The 18015-nt window shown below is 38.1% G+C and overlaps 2 protein-coding genes across 2 annotated transcripts; one reads left to right on the top strand and one right to left on the bottom strand.

Annotated features, from left to right (window-relative positions):
* Nucleotides 1-6505: 6505 nt before the first annotated feature.
* On the top strand, nt 6506-7836 carry LOC106313512. Its single transcript, XM_013751331.1, has 4 exons — nt 6506-6926; nt 7087-7164; nt 7249-7348; nt 7421-7836. The coding sequence occupies exons 1-4, from the start codon at nt 6651-6653 to the stop codon at nt 7774-7776; spliced, it is 810 nt and encodes a 269-aa protein (XP_013606785.1). The 5' UTR covers nt 6506-6650; the 3' UTR covers nt 7777-7836.
* A 280-nt stretch (nt 7837-8116) lies between these two features.
* LOC106318773 (RNA polymerase sigma factor sigD, chloroplastic-like) lies at nt 8117-14613 on the bottom strand. Its single transcript, XM_013756903.1, has 4 exons — nt 14064-14613; nt 8955-9320; nt 8531-8731; nt 8117-8469 (listed from the first exon to the last, which is right to left on the bottom strand). The coding sequence occupies exons 1-4, from the start codon at nt 14466-14468 to the stop codon at nt 8182-8184; spliced, it is 1260 nt and encodes a 419-aa protein (XP_013612357.1). The 5' UTR covers nt 14469-14613; the 3' UTR covers nt 8117-8181.
* Between the last annotated feature and the right edge of the window lie 3402 nt (nt 14614-18015).

The raw sequence follows: 18015 nt of genomic DNA, 5'->3' as shown, positions 1-18015 counted from the left end.
ACCAGTTTCTTCTAGTATTCAACGCGCATATCGGTCTTGCTTCAATATAATGCTGCCTTCATATTGACAAATTATATCCCCAAGTAGTATGTAAGAGGTCCAAGATCACTCATCTCGAATTTGGCGGCCATCTCTAACTTGAACTCTTGTATCAAACGAAGTGATGATCCTGTAACTAGTAAGTCATCCACATAGACCACTACAACAAGAAGCTCTTGTTTCACTACTTTACGGTACAGCGACGGTTCTTTTGAGCATCTTTCAAACTTTAGTACTCGCAGAATCTGATTCAATTTGATGTTCCAGGCCCTAGGAGCTTGACGCAGACCATAAAGAGCTTTCTTAAGTTTGTATACCTTCTGTTCTTCTCCTTGCACAACAAACCCTTCCGGTTGAGTAACGTATACTTCCTCTTTAAGATGTCCATGTAGGAATGCTGTCTTAACATCTAGATGATGTATCTCCCATCCATTTGAGGCTGCTAGAGCAATGATCAAACGTATGGTTTCCACACGAGCTACTGAAGCGAAGACTTCATCAAAGTCCACACCATGTCTCTGAACATAACCTTTTGCTACGAGGCGCGCTTTATACTTACTAATGCTCCCATCTGCGTTTCGTTTGATTTTAAAAACCCACTTGAGACCAATAGGTTTCACACCATCAGGCACCTCCACTAGATCCCATGTTTTATTTTTTTCAATAGACAATAGTTCATCCTTGCAAGCGTCAATCCATACCTTCAAGCTTTTGGCCTCGCTAAAGTCCCAAGGTTCTTCGTTTATAATCAACAATAACCGTTCTCCTTCTATCTCAGAAAATAGAACATAATCATCAAGGTATGATGGTCTTGTACTTACACGTGATGATCTCCTTGGTTGGGAGCTCTCTTCTTCATCGTCTGTTAGCTCTTCGTCATCAACATCGACCAAGCCCTCGTCTCCATCATCTTCATAAGCTCCCACAGGAGTTCCAAGCTCATCAGAACCATCACTCAAACTCTTTAGATCAAACGTAAACGATCCCGGATCACACTGCTATGTTTCCTCTGTTTGTCTCCAGTTCCATTCCTTCTCCTCATCGAACAAGACATTACGGCTTACTACGATACGCTTACTCAATGGATCAACCAAGCGACAAGCTTTTGATCCAGGTTTCGTGCCTAAATGAACAAGTACTCGTGTTCTGTCATCTAACTTCTTGCGCCCCACTTTGTTTGTTTGTGCATAGCACACACAACCAAATACCTTTAGATGACTAAGATTAGGTTTTCTTTTCTTTAAAGCCTCATACGGTGTCTTACCATCAAGTGATCTTGTTGCAACCCTTTTTATTAAGTAGGTAGCATGCCTTATTGCTTCCCCCCAAAGTGATTTTGGTACGTTCATATGCTTCAAGATGCTTCTTGTCATCTCCAATAGTGTTCTATTGCGTCGCTCCACAACTCCATTCTGTTGAGGTGAGTAGGGAGCTGTCAAGTGTCGCTTGATGCCATGCTTATCACAATAAGTTTGAAACCCATAAGAGGTGAACTCGCCTCCCCTATATGTCCTTAAGGTTTTAATCTCAAATTGTGTTTCTTGATCAACAAGTACTCTGAATCTTTTGAACTTCTCAAAGGCTTCACTCTTTTCACTTAATAGTATCGTCCACATGTAACGGATGTGATCATCAATAAGAACGAACACATACCTCTTGTGTGCTGGTGTTGTTGGTGTGATAGGCCCACAAAGATCACCATGGATGAGTTCAAGCATATCACTTGCTCGATAGGATGTTGCTTGTGGAAAGGATCGTCTGGTTTGCTTTCCAAGTAGACAGGAGACGCAAGTTTCTTTACTGATTTTGATATTAGGGATTCCAACAACAAAGTCTTTATTGATCATCATCTTCATTGTCTCCCTGTTAAGGTGGCCTAAGCGTGTCTGCCACTTTGATGACTCTGTTGTTGATGTTATCTGTAGACACCTCACATGATCAACTTCAAGATTGGCCTTGTATAGACGATTCTTTGACCTTGTCGTCTTTACCATCAATTGCCCCATACGATCAAAGAGAGTTAGTGTATTATCCTTCATACGTACCTCACAACCAACCTCAGTAGCTTGACCTAAGCTCACAATATTGCTCTTAAGACTCGGTATATAATAAACGTTCTTTAAGACTTTTTTCTCCCCACCTTTGAATATAAAACGAACCGCGCCTTTTCCTCTAATATCAATTCTTGAGTCATCGCCAAATCGAACCAAACCAGTAATAATTTCATCCAACTCGCAGAAGAACAAGCGATTCCCGCTCATGTGATTACTAGCTCTGTTGTCTAGATACCATACATTCCTTGTGTCTGCTTCAGTCTCAAAGACATTGGGGTTTACTCTCTTCTCATTGAGGTAAAAAACCTCATTCATCATCAACTCATCAGCTTCTTGAGTATCTTCATCCTTCTTTTCTACTGTCTCTTGAAGTTTTAACACTTTATCCGGACAATCAGAAGCATAGTGGCCCTGTTTCTCACACTGGAAGCATGTAATATGCGAGAGATCTCGACCTCGTCCTTGTTTGTATGCTTCCTTTTGGCTCTGAAACGATCCAGAGCGGCCACGGCCTCTTCCTCTCCAGTTAGGGCGACCACCTCGTCCTCTTCCTCTGCCATAGCTCCCGCCATAACCTTCCTGATTAGAGTCTGTATTAGCATACATCAACTTTTCTTGGTCATCACGCGAGTCTTCTTCTTCTTCAGTGTGTCATCTTTATGCTTAATTAAATTTTACATAGAGAAAAAAAAATGCAAATACATAATTGATTTTAAATTGTAAACATACCAGTATTTTCGATATTTCACCCCACGTAAAGAGCGGATTATCATTTAGTATCTATTAAAAATAAAAAAAATTACATATAACTTAAAATGAGGCTAAGGAAGTCTATATGGGCCAGTCACTGGTCTAAATGGTTAACACTACACAATATCCTCAAAACTTATTGTATTAAGATCCAACACCTGCTCAAGAGAGGCAACCATGTGAATATATTTCCTTCTAGGCAAACTCTTAAGAAATTTCTTCACAAGTTTTGGTTCCTCTATCATCTCTCCCAACGAAGCTGATTTTGATGATATCTCGGATAGTTTTCCAACAAATATATCAATTGTATCTCCATCTTTCATCTTAAGTCGATCAAAATCCGCCATCAAGTTTTGTAACTTAGCTTCACGTACTCTTCAAATAAGCTCTATTATGAATATAAAACAAACAATACAATATATTCTTTGTACGCATATACATTATATAAATATAAATTATTAAATTATAATTTTAATGGAAGCGCAATAGCCAAGTTTTTCTTATCTTCAGATTTGTTTCCTGGTTCGATAGTTTCCTACACCTTGTTGACTTTCAATGCTATCTTCATCCTTATAGCCCACACGGTGTAATTTGAAGAAGAAAGCATCGGAAGTTTGATGGAGGAGGATCCATTGTCTTTGCTTTTGGTGCCGATCTCAGGGTCTTCTTTCACGTCGCTCATGTTTCTTTGTTAAGATTGATGTGTGGCTCTGATACCAAATATAGAATCACAAGCAATCTCAACAAAAAAAATGATTAAAATTAAAAATTGGTGAGAGAAAATAGAAAAAGTCAGCATCTATAGGCTATAGCTTAGGAATAAACTATTGCACATGAAATTTGCCACTTGCCCTTTCTTAAATGGTTAAACTATTTTTAACACAATAAATTTAAATTGCACAAGTAAATTCCTTTTAAATATTAATATAATAATATGTGGAGACCCGATTTAACTTACATATCATTAATGATGCTCTAAAAACTAATATCTAGAACTGGAGCAAAAGACACCTAAAATTAACCATGTCTGTGTTTTATTCAATTATAGTGGCTCAAACGTAAGATTCGATTACATATGGGGGTGATTGGTGTTGGTTGTGGGTGCTCTACACAGCCATAATTCTCTTTAGAGTAATAAAATCAAAGCAATCAAGCTTTATTAATAAAAACTAAAACTAGAGTCCAAAATCTTTAAAAGGAAATATAATGGCTCTAGAAATCAATTTTTCTAGAGCTTTAGGTTTAGTGCTTTTAAAACTTTGAAATAAACCTACATCAATAAAATTTAAAGCTAAAACCACAAAATCTACGGCTTAAATCTTAAAGCAAAAAATCCAAAGTTACAGCTTGTACCAATCAACCCTTATATCACTAGATCAGGTCAACCTATACATAAAATTTATAATTTCATATTTTACAATCAGCAAAAAAAATTTGAAAATTGAAAAGAAAAAACAAATTAAATCACCTACAGAAAAGGTAAAATTAAAACACCCAAGATTTAAAAATATCTATCAATAAAGGATATTATTATAATAATAATTATTATTTATTATATTTTAAACTTTTTTTCTTCTATTGATTAGTCTTCCAAATGAATTTTATTTTATTTTTTTTATAAAAAAAATACTATTTCAATAAGCTTTCAATTGGAATATTTATCTACTAATATTTATTTTTTAAATTGACAATTTGATATTTTAATTTAAGTTTGATTTTGATTTAGAAGAGTGGTCATTGATGATTCTTACCATTAACTTGGTAACTAATTTATCAATTAATTCTTACAGAAACGTAATCAATGGTCATTTTCTTACCATAAATTCAGTGATAAATTTTCCAAACTAATAGTAATGAATGACAAATAATGAACAAAAAAAAGCTTTCCAAGTTACACTAATTGATAATTAATGGAGTGAGTGACATATGTATGTTGTATGTTATTTTTAATACTCTTCTTATTTAGATGTGGGATGTCTAACACAGTCATATAACAATAGAGAAAATGAAATGTTACTTATATGATGCCATGTTCTATGGATTCGAAGTTTTGTTAAACTCTTTGACACTTGAGCCTCTTGCCATGAGCTAGATTAAGCTCTTCGATTAAATAAACCAATAACTTTTGTATATTTAATTGCTTCTTCAAGGTCCAAGATTTCATCCGGAATTCTGATTACAACGTAACCCGACTACATGGCACAAATCAAAAAGGTTATTAGAGAGTGCATATATATTGTAGAAGTCGGATAACCAGACTGACGATATAACAAAATAACATGTTAAGGAAATTGACGATTTGTAAAGCGAATACAAGAACGATAAGAAATCGTATTCGCAAATAAACATGGAGTCGAGATATAATCTCTTTCATTAACTCTAAATATTTTCTCCGTTAGTGAGACGGTACTGTACGAATATCGAGTCCCAGGATACAACCATGGCAGACGATCACGCTTCACTCGTGAATCGCCCTATCGAACTATAAACTCTACGAAACACTCTCGTATTTACGACTTACGCTAAGGGATTTTTGCTGTTGGTTTCGATGCGGAAAAAGTTAAGAAATGAAGGAAGAGGAGAGGCGAAATTTAAAGAGACGGAGAAGACCCACTTCCCGCAACAGTTGCTGCACGTAGGCGAGAATCTCGCGGAGATCGAGGGAAGTTGAGTTCCGAAACTTCTTCCTCAAGACTCTCTCTTATCTCGTTTAAAACTTTCGAGAGGATAAAATGCATGACGTTTTTATTTTCTAGACAAACTACTTGTCGTTTTAAATAAAATTGCATGCTGTTTTTTCTCAAAATAAATGGCAAATTTGAGCTTAACTTGGTCCAAAAAGAATAGTCTTACTGGGCCGGAGGCCCTCCACCAAGACCCAAGACCCAAGGCTTTATGTCCTATTTAGGGGTGGGCGTTCGGGTATCCGTTCGAGTTCGGGTCGGGTATTTTGGATTTTCGGGTATTTCGGTATAGAGGTGTAGAATCCATTCGGGTATTTCTGTACTTCGGGCCGGGTTCGGGTATTTTTAGTCCGGATTCAGTTATTTCAGATCGGGTTCGGATATTTAAATTTGAAAAAATATTAAATTTTTCATTTCTCAAATTTCATGTATTTAAAAATATAACTTTCACTTAACTATTTTTTTTAATAGATTGAATTATTAATAGATTTGGACATAATATTTTGAAACTAAAAAGACATTAATTTGATTATTGTTTTTAAATTTTGGATGTAACTTTTTGTTAATTCTAGAAATAAAAAGTTTGACATGCATTTTAAGTGAGTAGCAAATCATTTTCTCCGTAATTATATGTGTATCATATGAACTTAAATTGTAGTATCAATATAAATATTCTATATAAAATGAGAGACGTAAACTAAAAATATAAGGTTAATTATACATATGTTCGGTTATTTTCGGATATCCATTCGGGTTCGGATATTACCCGTTCGGGTTTGGATATCCAATCTCTTCTAATTCAATACCCGTTCGGATATTCTGCTACTTCGGTTTGGATTTCGGTTCGGATTTTTCGGATCGGGTTCGGGTGCCTCTTCGGATATCGGGTAAAGTGTCCACGCTGGGTTTAAGTTAAAAAATCTTCTGACAAAGAAATATTGTTGAAAAGTCAACTTACATCCACACACCACATATTTCTCTCCCGCCTAATCCTCCGCCTTCCCCACGCGCCGATCGTTCCTCCTACTTGTCCACTTGGCCTCCGACAGTGGTTACATTACATACAGACATCTATACTCAAGAATATCATAACTAATCACAAGCTCTCTGACCCTTTCAAAATATGGCTAATCTCTACACGTTAGCCTCCGCCACTCGACTCTCCGTTTCGCTTCCTAATCCTCACGTGCTCCCCACGCGTCGCCGTTTTCATCTGCCGTTAGCAACCCTTGCCTCATCATCCTCTCCAGAGTCATCGGCATCATCCACCCCTAGTTCGATCCCCGTTGTCAACGGGAACACGTTGTCAAGTTCTTATGGAACCCGCGATAAGGTTGTTGTGGATGATAACAGCCTCTTTGCTCGCTTCTTTCGTTCCACCGAATCCACCGTCGAGAAGGTAACAACTAATAAATCGAACTTTTCGAAATATTACTCTGTTTCTTCTTATCTTTTTCTTATATGTATATATAAAGTTTCGGTTGAGATCTGACATGATTCGAGAGTTGGATGGAACAAACATATCATATTTGACTGTTTTTTTTTATGTAATGGAACAGATCATATTCGATTTTCGGTTCCTGGCACTCTTGGCAGTAGGTGGTTCTTTGGCTGGTTCGCTACTCTGCTTCCTCAATGTAACTTTGTTGTTTTTTAATCTAAAATGTTCCGACACAACTACAACATTCTCTGTACTTAAAAGTAGTGAGTTAACTATGTAGGGGTGCGTCTATGTCATGGAAGCATATAAAGTCTATTGGACTAACTGTGTCAAAGGCATCCACAAGGGCCAAATGGTTTTACACCTCGTCGAAGCTATTGGTAATGTTTCTATACATATATATGTGCATGACCTGTATAATTCTGATTCTCTTTAAAATTCTTGATTTGTAGATGTTTATCTGGCTGGGACTGTTATGCTAATATTTAGCATGGGTTTGTATGGACTATTCATCAGCAACTCCCCTTCTGATATCCCTCCTGAATCCGATCGTGCCCTTAAAGCCTCTTCTCTATTTGGAATGTTTGCCATGAAGGAGAGACCGAAATGGATGAAGATCAGCTCGCTTGATGAGCTCAAAACCAAAGTTGGACATGTTATTGTCATGATCCTTCTTGTGAAGATGTTCGAAAGAAGCAAGATGGTTACCATCGCCACTGGACTAGACTTGCTAAGCTATTCCGTTTGTATTTTCTTGTCATCTGCTTCTCTCTATATCCTCCATAACCTTCACAAAGGAGACAACTGAATGTACCCTATCTTCTCCATTTGTACAGAACCAAATCCAATATAAGTTTAAGCTTCTGTACAGTGCCGTGTCAAATAATTTTTAAGGTTCTATTAAAAAAATATTAACTGTATATATATATATATATAAAGATGTAATGAAATAATTTTAAAAGTTTATATCTATGTATATAGTTTGATGTTTTTTTCAAATTATAAGCTCTAAATTTAGAAGTAAATTTAAAAATTTAAAGTTTTAGACCGTGATTGATGTAAGAGTCATTTAGGTAGAAAATCATTGATGTAATCTTAATATTTTAGATTTGAACCATATTGGACCGCTACATTGATGACATGCTAGCATTAGACGGCCCTGCTTCTGTATAACCAAATCTATTTGAACAACCAATGTCATTGTGTATTATGTTCATTCACTAGAGGAATAGTATATTCTCAGATCATTCACATTATGTAGATTCCGTAGCTTCGCCAAGGCAATCCCATTGATTTGCCTTACCCTCTCTCTTGAAAGCTTCAACGACTTACCTATCTCTTCAAAAGACATAGGAGTCTCTCCGTTGAGACCAAAGTAGAGTCCCAATACTCGAGATTCTCTAGCGGTGAGAGTTCCCAAAAGCTGCTTAATCCCCTCCTTCATGTGCTCCCTTTTCACCATTTCCTCTGGCCTTGTTTCATCTGGTCCCCTTACAATCTCCTGAATCAGTCAAGAGTTACTAATTGTTCCCTCACTACTATGGAAATAATTGAAACTGTACCTGCAACGTCATGCGGCCATAATGAGATGCGACTCTGTCCAAGGAAACAGGGGTTCTGCTCCTCTCAACAGCAAGTCTAACCGCTGAAACATTGATGTTGAGGTGCTCTGCAATCTCTTCGGAGCTCGGTGCTCGTCTTAGTTTTCTGGTTAAAACATTACTAGCTTCTGCAACTTTCGCCGTTAACTCCCACATGCTTCCCTACACACAAAAAGCTAAAAAGATGCATTCACTAATCACTTACCACTTCATAGGAACACTTTGTAGTTTATTTTCCTTATTAATATTATAACTTAACAATAGAAGCTAACTTGACATCATGGCTTATGCATATATGTAACGTCTAAAGATATTTGATTTTTATAAGGATTCGAGACTCTCATTAATTCAATAAAAATGTAAGAATTAGAGATGCAGGGCTCACCGGCAATTTGACTAGTCTAGACTTGTGAGCAATAGCTCTAAGAATGGCCTGTTTGATCCACCAGTAGACATAAGTTGATAGTTTGTAGCCACGTTCAGGATCAAACCTCTCAGCTCCTCGAAGAAGCCCTATGCTTCCTTCTTGAATCAGGTCTTGCAGATTCAACCCTTTGCCTTGGTATCCTGTTGCAATAGAGACAACTAGCCTCCGGTAACAACGAGTTATCTTTTCTCTCGCTTCTCTTCTTCTGCATAATATCTCATTAGCGCTACGCTTCTTCTTCCCTTTGCTTGTACTTGACAGCAAAACTGACACCATTCCATTCTCTTCAACACTTGCTCCAAGGTTTTCAAGTATGGCTCCTTCCTGTTTGTTACCAGAAAAATAAAGTTTTTGTTGGGAAAATTATCCAATATCGATGAGATGAAGATGGTATTAGACAACTAGAAAATTTAAGAAGAAGACTCTTAATATTTAGGAAAGGGTTTACTACAAAGATTTTGTTTTTGGAAACTCTCTCTTACAAATATTTTCTCTCTTTGTTTTTCTTGATTCTTGGATTAAGGCTTGATTATGATTTGATTAGTTTTGGGCTTAAGGAGGGAAATCCAACAAATCTCCCCCTTCCCGATTTAGCCCGAAACCGTTGCCATCCCAGTGCCTTTGCAGCAATCTTCAAACTTCTTGATCGGTAATACTTTGGTCATAAAGTCTGACCAATTTTCGTCGGTGTGTACCTTTGTGAGATGTATGAGCTTCTCTTCAAGAACTTCTCGTATCCAATGATGCCGAATGTCGATGTGCTTCGAGCGAGAGTGAAATGTTGGATTCTTTGCTAGGTGAATAGCACTTTGGTTGTCACATAGCATGTTGTACTTGTCTTGCTTTACTCTCAACTCAAGCAAGAAGTTCTTCATCCATAGCATCTCCTTGCATGCTTCCGTTGCTGCGATGTACTCCGCTTCCGTTGTGGATAAGGCAACACACTTTTGTAATTTCGATTGCCAGGAAACAGCTCCCCCTGCAAAGGTAGTCACAAATCCTGATGTTGATTTCCTTGAATCTTTATCACCAGCCCAATCTGCATCGGTGTAACCGTTCAGCTCCAATTTTCCATTGCCAAAACATAGACACTTCTTCGTTGTGCCTCGTAGATAGCGTAGGATCCACTTAACTGCTTTCCAATGCTCCTTTCCTGGATTCGCTAGAAAGCGACTCACAACTCCTACTGCATAGGCAATGTCCGGTCTGGTGCACACCATAGCATACATGAGACTGCCTACTGCTGATGCATATGGGGTAGTCTTCATTTCTTCTTTCTCTTTCTCACTTGTTGGACTTTGCTCCGAACATAACTTGAAATGTCCACCAAGTGGAGTGTTCACTGGCTTTGCCTTATTCATGTTGAATCTCTCCAACACCCTTTCAACATATCGTTCTTGGGATAACCACAAAAGCTTCTTTGGTCTATCCCGAGTGATTTTCATTCCAAGAATCTGTCTCGCTTGCCCCAAATCTTTCATTGCAAAGGACTCTCCTAGGTCATTCTTCAATGCGGCTATTTTGTTGCGATCTTGGCCCACAATCAACATATCGTCAACATAGAGTAATAATATGAGAAAGTCGCCGCTTTCGTACCTCTTTATAAAAACGCAATGATCGTTCTTGGTTTTCTTGAAGTTGTGATCCACCATGAAGGAGTCAAACTTCTTATACCATTGTCTTGGGGCTTGCTTGAGACCGTAAAGACTCTTCTTTAATCGGCACACCAAGTCTTCTTTTCCTGGAACCTTGAATCCTTCAGGTTGCTCCATATAGATCTCCTCCTCGAGTTCACCATGTAGAAAGGCCGTCTTGACATCGAGTTGTTCAATCTCCAAGTCTAGAACTGCTGCTAGACCAAGAACCACTCGGATAGAGGACATCTTCACCACTGGAGAGAATATTTCTTCAAAATCTATGCCTTTCTTTTGGTTGAATCCTTTCACAACCAATCGAGCTTTGTATCTTGGATTTGAGCTTCTATCTTCATACTTCAACCTATACACCCACTTGTTCTTCAAGGCTCTCTTTCCTTTTGGTAGCTTCATCAGCTCATAAGTGTGATTATCATGCAAGGATTGCATTTCATCTTGCATAGCTTCAACCCACTTATCTTTATGGGTGTCTCCTATGGCCTCCTCATAGCTTTGAGGCTCCCCCTCATCTGTAAGATTAACGTACTCATCTCGATAATATCTTACAGATGGTCTTGTCTCTCTTCCAGACCTTCTTGGCTCATGTTCTTCCTCTGGCTCCACTTGAACTTCTTCTTCACCTTCATCACCATTCTGATCCATGATAGGATCCCCTTCACCCTCATCTCCAATCACTTGTTCATGATCTTGAGGCTTATGAGAATCTTCATTCCTTACAACCCTTAGCTTTGGTTTCTTTGATTTGTTGATGTCTTCGATTGTTTGATCTTCGAAGAAAACAACATCTCTGCTCCGGATAACTTTTCTGTTAACCGGATCCCAAAGCCGATAGCCGAATTCGTCTTTTGGTGATCCAAGATAAATGCACTCTTTAGTCTTAGAGTCTAGCTTGGCTCGTTCATCCTTAGGTATATGGACAAACGTTCTGCAACCGAACACCTTCAAATGGTTGTAAGAGACCTTCTTACCCGACCAAACTTCCTCCGGGACATCGCCTTCCAAAGGGACTGATGGTGTAAGATTTATGACGTCCACTGCAGTCTTTATGGCTTCTCCCCAAAATGGTTTGGGTAGTTTAGCGTGAGAGAGCATGCACCGAACTCTTTCTGTGATCGTTCGATTCATTCTTTCAGCTAGCCCGTTCAGTTGTGGCGTCTTTGGTGGTGTCTTCTCCATCCTGATTCCATGAGCTTTGCAAAACGCTTCAAAGGGACCTCGGTACTCTCCACCATTGTCAGATCGAACACACTTGAGTTTTTGACCCGTACTTCGCTCTGCTTGGGCTACAAACTCCTTGAAAGCATCAAGAACTTGATCTTTTGACTTCAAAAGGTATACCCATACCTTCCTTGAATGGTCATCAATAAAGGTGACGAAATATGATGCCCCTCCATTGGATTTCTCGGACATGGAGCATACGTCAGTATGCACAAGATCAAGAATATGCTTTCTTCTCATAGGCGTAGATGATCTTCGGAAAGCGACCCTATGTTTTTTCTGGTTAAGCAATCATGACATGGTGAGAGAGAAATACCTTTCATATCAGGAAGAAGTTTCTTGCTAGAAAGTATACTTAAACCTTTCTCACTCATATGCCCGAGTCTTCGGTGCCATATATCGATGTCATCACTTGCAACGTTTACTTCTTCCTTGCAAAGCTTGGCTTGTGTTACATATAAAGAGCCTTCTTTTCTTCCTCGAGCCATGATCAAACTTCCTTTGGTTAACTTCCATTTGCCACCACCAAAATGACTGTCCAAGCCGACATCATCGAGCTTTCCGGTTGATATGAGATTGAGTCGCATGTCGGGAACATGTCTCACATCCTTGAGAACTATCTTACATCCAGTGTTTGATGTAAGAATAACATCCCCCTTTCCAATGATCTTGCTTCTTCCTTGATTTCCCATTTGAACATTACCAAAGTCACCACTTTGATAGGTTGTGAAGAAGCTTCCATGAGGGGTGACGTGAAAAGAAGCACCAGAATCAACGATCCATGAGCTATCATCAGAGCTAAGATTACATTCTCCAACGAGATATAATTCTTCGCTCTGGTCTTCCACAATGGTGGTAGTCTTTTCTTCATGCTTCTTTGTAGGATTGAACCGGTCTGGTTTGATATTACCAGCTTGTTTGTCTTTCTTGAAAAACCGACATTCCGACTTCATGTGACCCTGTTTGCCACAGTAATAGCAAGTAACTCTCGGACGTGACTTGGATCTTCCTCGAGATTGGTCTCGTCCTCTGCTTCGGTTTTGACCACGAGTCTCTTCTCTACCTCGTCTATCAACAATGTTAGCTTCTGAATATGAACTCGAACCTCGTTCCTTCCTGCGAACTTCTTCGTTTAGAAGGCTATCAGTGACGGTGTCCATGGTAAGCTTTCCCTCCGGTGCTGAATTGCTTAGAGTGACAACTAGTGTGTCCCAACTCTCCGGCAGTGAACTGAGGAGTAAAAGGGCTTGCATTTCGTCTTCAACCTTCATATCAACTTTGTTAAGCTGATTTACAATCCCCTTGAAATTGTTCAAGTGCTCCATCATGCTCTGGCCATCCTTGTACTCCAACTTTACCAACCGTCGAACAAGAAGAGCTTTGTTTCGAGGTGTTTTCTTTTGAATCATGGATTCAAGTTTTGTCCATAATTCAAAAGCATTTGTGTAGGTAGAGACATGTTCAAAAAGAGATCGGTCGACATACTTACGGATTACGGCAACCGCCTTTCTATTAAGAATCTCCCATGCTTTATCATCCTTTCCTTCCGGCTTATCCTTCATGATGATGGGCTCATGCAAATCCTTACAATAAAGGTGATCTTCCATCATCGGTTTCCAATAAGAGAAGTTGTCCGTCGTGAGCTTGAACATGTCACCTTCAAAGGTAACGGTGGCCTCCATCTTCACTTCTTCAAAGATAACGGTAACCTTGCTCTGATACCAGCTGTTGGGAAAATTATCCAATATCGATGAGATGAAGATGGTATTAGACAACTAGAAAATTTAAGAAGAAGACTCTTAATATTTAGGAAAGGGTTTACTACAAAGATTTTGTTTTTGGAAACTCTCTCTTACAAATATTTTCTCTCTTTGTTTTTCTTGATTCTTGGATGATTACAAATGGTGCTAAGCACCCCTATTTATACAAGTGAAGGAGCACACTCCAACAAGTTCTAGATTTCTCTAAATTATTATTTATTTCAAAATATCTAACTCCATAACTTTCTCTCTTCTTCTACACAATTCTTCTTCTATACTTCTCCACTTTTCTCTAGATGTTTCTTCTTCTTGGACTAAGGCTTGATTATGATTTGATTAGTTTTGGGCTTAAGGAGGGAAATCCAACAGTTTTTAAGTTCTTGCCATGGGGAGATATTCGAAAACTTTCCATAAATGATGTAGGAACTATATACCTTGAGGTACAAGCAAAGCTGAACCTCTTCTGAACGGCTCAAGAACCCAGATCGTGAAGGTCCAACAGGAACACTAACTGGTTCTGCTACTGGTTCTACTACTTGGTCAACATCATCATCTTCTTCAGGCTCTAGACGCTCGAAACCTGCTCTTCTTCTCCTCCTCCTCTTTCTCCTCTTTTCTAACTGAGATCCCCATTTCTCAGGTTTGATCACCACGGAGCTCTCAGCTGCTCTATCCACAGTGGCTTCATTGAAAAACAGAGTGGTACCAAGCTTTATGGAAGATGGGGATGATGAAGAAGGAGATGGTTGACATTGGTGACTTGGTCTGAGTAACGGAGAAATTGTTGGGAGAGGAGAGGGACACATGGTAGCAGTGGCAGTGGTTGGTATGGTGGCCATGGATGATGATGAGCTGCAGAGCTTCCACACCTTAAGATATTTTTTTTCTTTTTATCTTGTTTTTGGTCCAATGGATGGAAGCAGAAGATAATTCTCGCTCTTGGGTTACTTATCATAGAGGAGACTCTGTGTCATCTATCAGTTATCACCAATTAAATTTGGTGGAGTTGGTTTTCTTTTATTTTCTTTCCATTTTTTGTTTTTGACGAAAATTTTATTAAGGTTATTTATATACTTTTGTGGATCAATGATTATCAAATTGGGAAGTCTGTTTACTCCAGACTTGGACTGGATCTTCTGCTTGCTGCCTATTTCTTATGGTTTTCAGGCCCAACTAAAAGGCCCAATAAAATTAAATCCTAGTTTATATCTTTCTTTATCTTTTGTAAAATATGGACCAATTTTATTTCTCTTATAAGTTTATACTTCTTATCAACAACAAAAACAACATGATAAAAGCCAGAGAGGGGTGGCTAATGGAATAAATTGAGAATAGTGTTTTGTTATGTAATACCCCTGTTCGGAATCGCGCTAGGCGCTATCCGTGCGGCGACCCTGGATCTACCGAGTTGTTGAAAAATCGGAATAAACTCGGGGTATACGCGGGACCTAGCTTTTAGTACATTTTTAGTTTTAAATACATACAAGATTCATCAAATTCAAATTAGATCATATAAACTTATACTTTTTTGGTTGATAAATGCCATTAGTTTTATCGGATGTCATTAGTTTTTCTCAAGAGAATAAAACAGATGCGTTTAGTTTAGTCTTGCACAAGAAAAAAGTAGCCAATACACCTTTGTTTTGACAGATAGGACTAGAAGACGAGTTTGATTTGTCTAAGAAGTCAAACAAGAAATAAAATTAAAAAATACAAAAAGTTCAGAATTGTTGTGAACTATTAGCTCAGATGAGATAAAGAAATATTTATGTGTAATTTATATAAGTGTTTATTTATTTGTATATATTATAAATATGTTGTTTGTGTGAGAGACAAAGTCACATTGGGGAGAGAATAAGTATTGAACTTCTGATTTTCATTTTCAGTCTCTCCCTATTTATAGGAGATCAAACAATATACACACAATGACATGTGTATTAGTAACAATGACAAATACAATATTAGTCATGAGACAGATGTCTTCATGAGATAGATGATCATTATCTAACACTCCACCTTGATTATCCATTTCATATTACGTAGTGCCTCGTTAAAAACCTAGTTATGGAAAACTCCACTGGGACAAAAACCATGACAAGGGAAAAAGAGTACACTGCCGTAATTTTCCCCTAGGAATAGTGGACCTAGCTTTCTTGTCACAGGTCACACAAATGTCGTATTCCGATACCATAAATTTGTTTTCAGAATGTTGTAGTCGGAAGAGCTTTTGTGAACAAGTCAGTCGGATTGTCGCATGACTGTACATACTCGATGTCCACCTCTTTATTTTTCTTGAGCTCCCTTATGTACGAGAAAAACCTTGGAGGGATGTGTTTTGTCCTATCGCTCTTGATATAGCCTTCTTTGAGTTGAGCAACACAAGCCGAATTTTCTTCAAATACTTTTGTCGGCTCTTTCTTGTTAACCACTTCGTTTGCTTCTTGTATATGATGACTCATTAACCTTAGTCATACTCATCCTCGACATGCTTTGAAGAAGTCAAAACCTAGGATTGTTTCTCGGAATTCTATGTAATCGCGGTTTCACCAATTGTAAAAACATAGCCGGTTTGCGATCGAGCCTTATGAGGATCTGATAAGTATCCTGCATCTGCAAAACCAACCATACCAAACTCGGGTTTTCTAGAATAAATCTACCCTAATATAAAACATACCTTGGAGAGAACGGATATATTCTCGACGTCGTTCTAATTTCCATGAATAGAAAATGAGTTGTATCTTGCAAAGACATTAGTGTCTAAAAGTATATATAATCAAATACAACTTGCAAGACATATAAGCTCACATATGCTTTATTACCATTAACATCTCCAAAGTACTTATAAGATCTTACCAGGATCTTTTAAAAACCATCTCTTTAAACATCAAGAGATCTATTTACCATTGGAGTACTCAAAGGAGTCGCTTTATCCATTAAAAGCATTTCAATAACCTTTTCGTATAGTTTGATTGATGCACAAGTATTCCTTCTCGGAGATGCTCAATTTGGAGCCCAAGATAAAACTTTGTCTTGCCGAGATCATTCATTTCGAACTCCTCTTTCATATGAGTTCGAGCATCATCAACTTCCTTTTGAGTTCCAATTATGTTCAGATCATCTACATATACAACAATGATCACAAAGCCAGATGACGATTTTTTTATAAAAACGCATGGACATATCGCATTATTCACATATCCTTTACTCAAAAGATATTCACTTAAGCGATTGTACCACATGCGTCTGGATTGCTTTAATCCGTAAAGTGATTGCTGTAACTTGACCGAACAAATCTCCCTGGATTTTTCTTTCAATGCCCCTGGCATTTTCAATCCCCCAGGGAGCTTCATATATATATCGTTATCCAACGATCCATATAAATATGCAGTCACAACGTCCATGAGATGCATTTCAAGATTTTTAGACGCCGTTAGGCTCATCAAAAATCTAAACATAATTGCATCCATTATCGGGGAATACATTTCCTCAAAATCAATTCCTGGTCTCTGAGAAAAACCTTGGGTAACTAATCGGGCTTTATATCGTGTTACTTCATTCTTCTCATCTGCTTTTCTCACGAATACCCACTTATACCCCCACTGGATTTACATTTCAGGCGTTATGACTATAAGTCCAAAACCATTCCAAAATGGACATTGGATCGGGATCATCATCTTTATGATCGATCTTTTTGGACACGAAAAAGGAGAACATTCCATCAACATCTTTTATCTTATTTCAGATCCATAATTTTCAGGACGTAGTTAATGGAAATCTCATATTTTTTTGTTCCCTTCTCGTCATCTGAATCATCTTTATTTGGTTCGTCTTGAACTTTTTCATCTATGCCTTCTTTCAGACATTTTTCAGTATCAGGTTCTTCTGGAACATTTCCACTTATGCCCTCTTTCAGACATCTTTCAATATCAGGTTCTTCTGAAACCTTTTCACTTATGCCTTCTTTCAGACATCTTACAATATCAGGTTCTTCCAGAACCTTTCTGTATTGCTCAACAAAATTTTTTTTCTTTAGGGAATTTTTATCTTTAGAAATCGCTAGTCTCCCCCTTCTTAACTGAACCCTAGGTTCATTCATTTTGTTACCATCAGTTTGTTCTTTAGGAACATCAACTCTTGATGAAACATTTTCAGCGGGTATATCATGTCGTATCTGTGAACAGATTTGGTAACTAGTTAGCCAAATTATGCAAATGCACAATTTCCTGAATTTCCAGCTCTCTTTGATTTGTAGGGGGATCAAGGTGTAATAACGATGGTGTATACCAAGTAATCTCTTTAGAAATTCTACTAATTCCTTCCCCTAACGCTGAAAATTCATCCTCATTAAAATGGCAATCGGCAAATTGTGCCGTAAATATATCACCA

The sequence above is a fragment of the Brassica oleracea genome, chromosome C9 (genome assembly GCF_000695525.1).
Source record: "Brassica oleracea var. oleracea cultivar TO1000 chromosome C9, BOL, whole genome shotgun sequence".
NCBI classification, from domain to species: Eukaryota; Viridiplantae; Streptophyta; class Magnoliopsida; order Brassicales; family Brassicaceae; genus Brassica; species Brassica oleracea.
The sequence above is the reverse complement of the archived record's forward strand: the minus strand, read 5'-3'. Positions and strand labels throughout refer to the sequence as shown.

Excerpts from the sequence above, each read along its gene's own strand:
- LOC106313512 (XM_013751331.1), top strand. The coding sequence starts at position 6,651 with ATGGCTAATCTCTACACGTTAGCCTCCGCCACTCGACTCTCCGTTTCG. Across the intron at positions 6,927-7,086 it reads CCGAATCCACCGTCGAGAAG|ATCATATTCGATTTTCGGTT; the intron begins GTAACAACTAAT and ends GTAATGGAACAG. Across the intron at positions 7,165-7,248 it reads CGCTACTCTGCTTCCTCAAT|GGGTGCGTCTATGTCATGGA; the intron begins GTAACTTTGTTG and ends TTAACTATGTAG.
- LOC106318773 (XM_013756903.1), bottom strand. The coding sequence starts at position 14,468 with ATGGCCACCATACCAACCACTGCCACTGCTACCATGTGTCCCTCTCCT. Across the intron at positions 8,732-8,954 it reads CTAGACTAGTCAAATTGCCG|GGAAGCATGTGGGAGTTAAC; the intron begins GTGAGCCCTGCA and ends TTTTGTGTGTAG. Across the intron at positions 8,470-8,530 it reads ATGGCCGCATGACGTTGCAG|GAGATTGTAAGGGGACCAGA; the intron begins GTACAGTTTCAA and ends TGACTGATTCAG.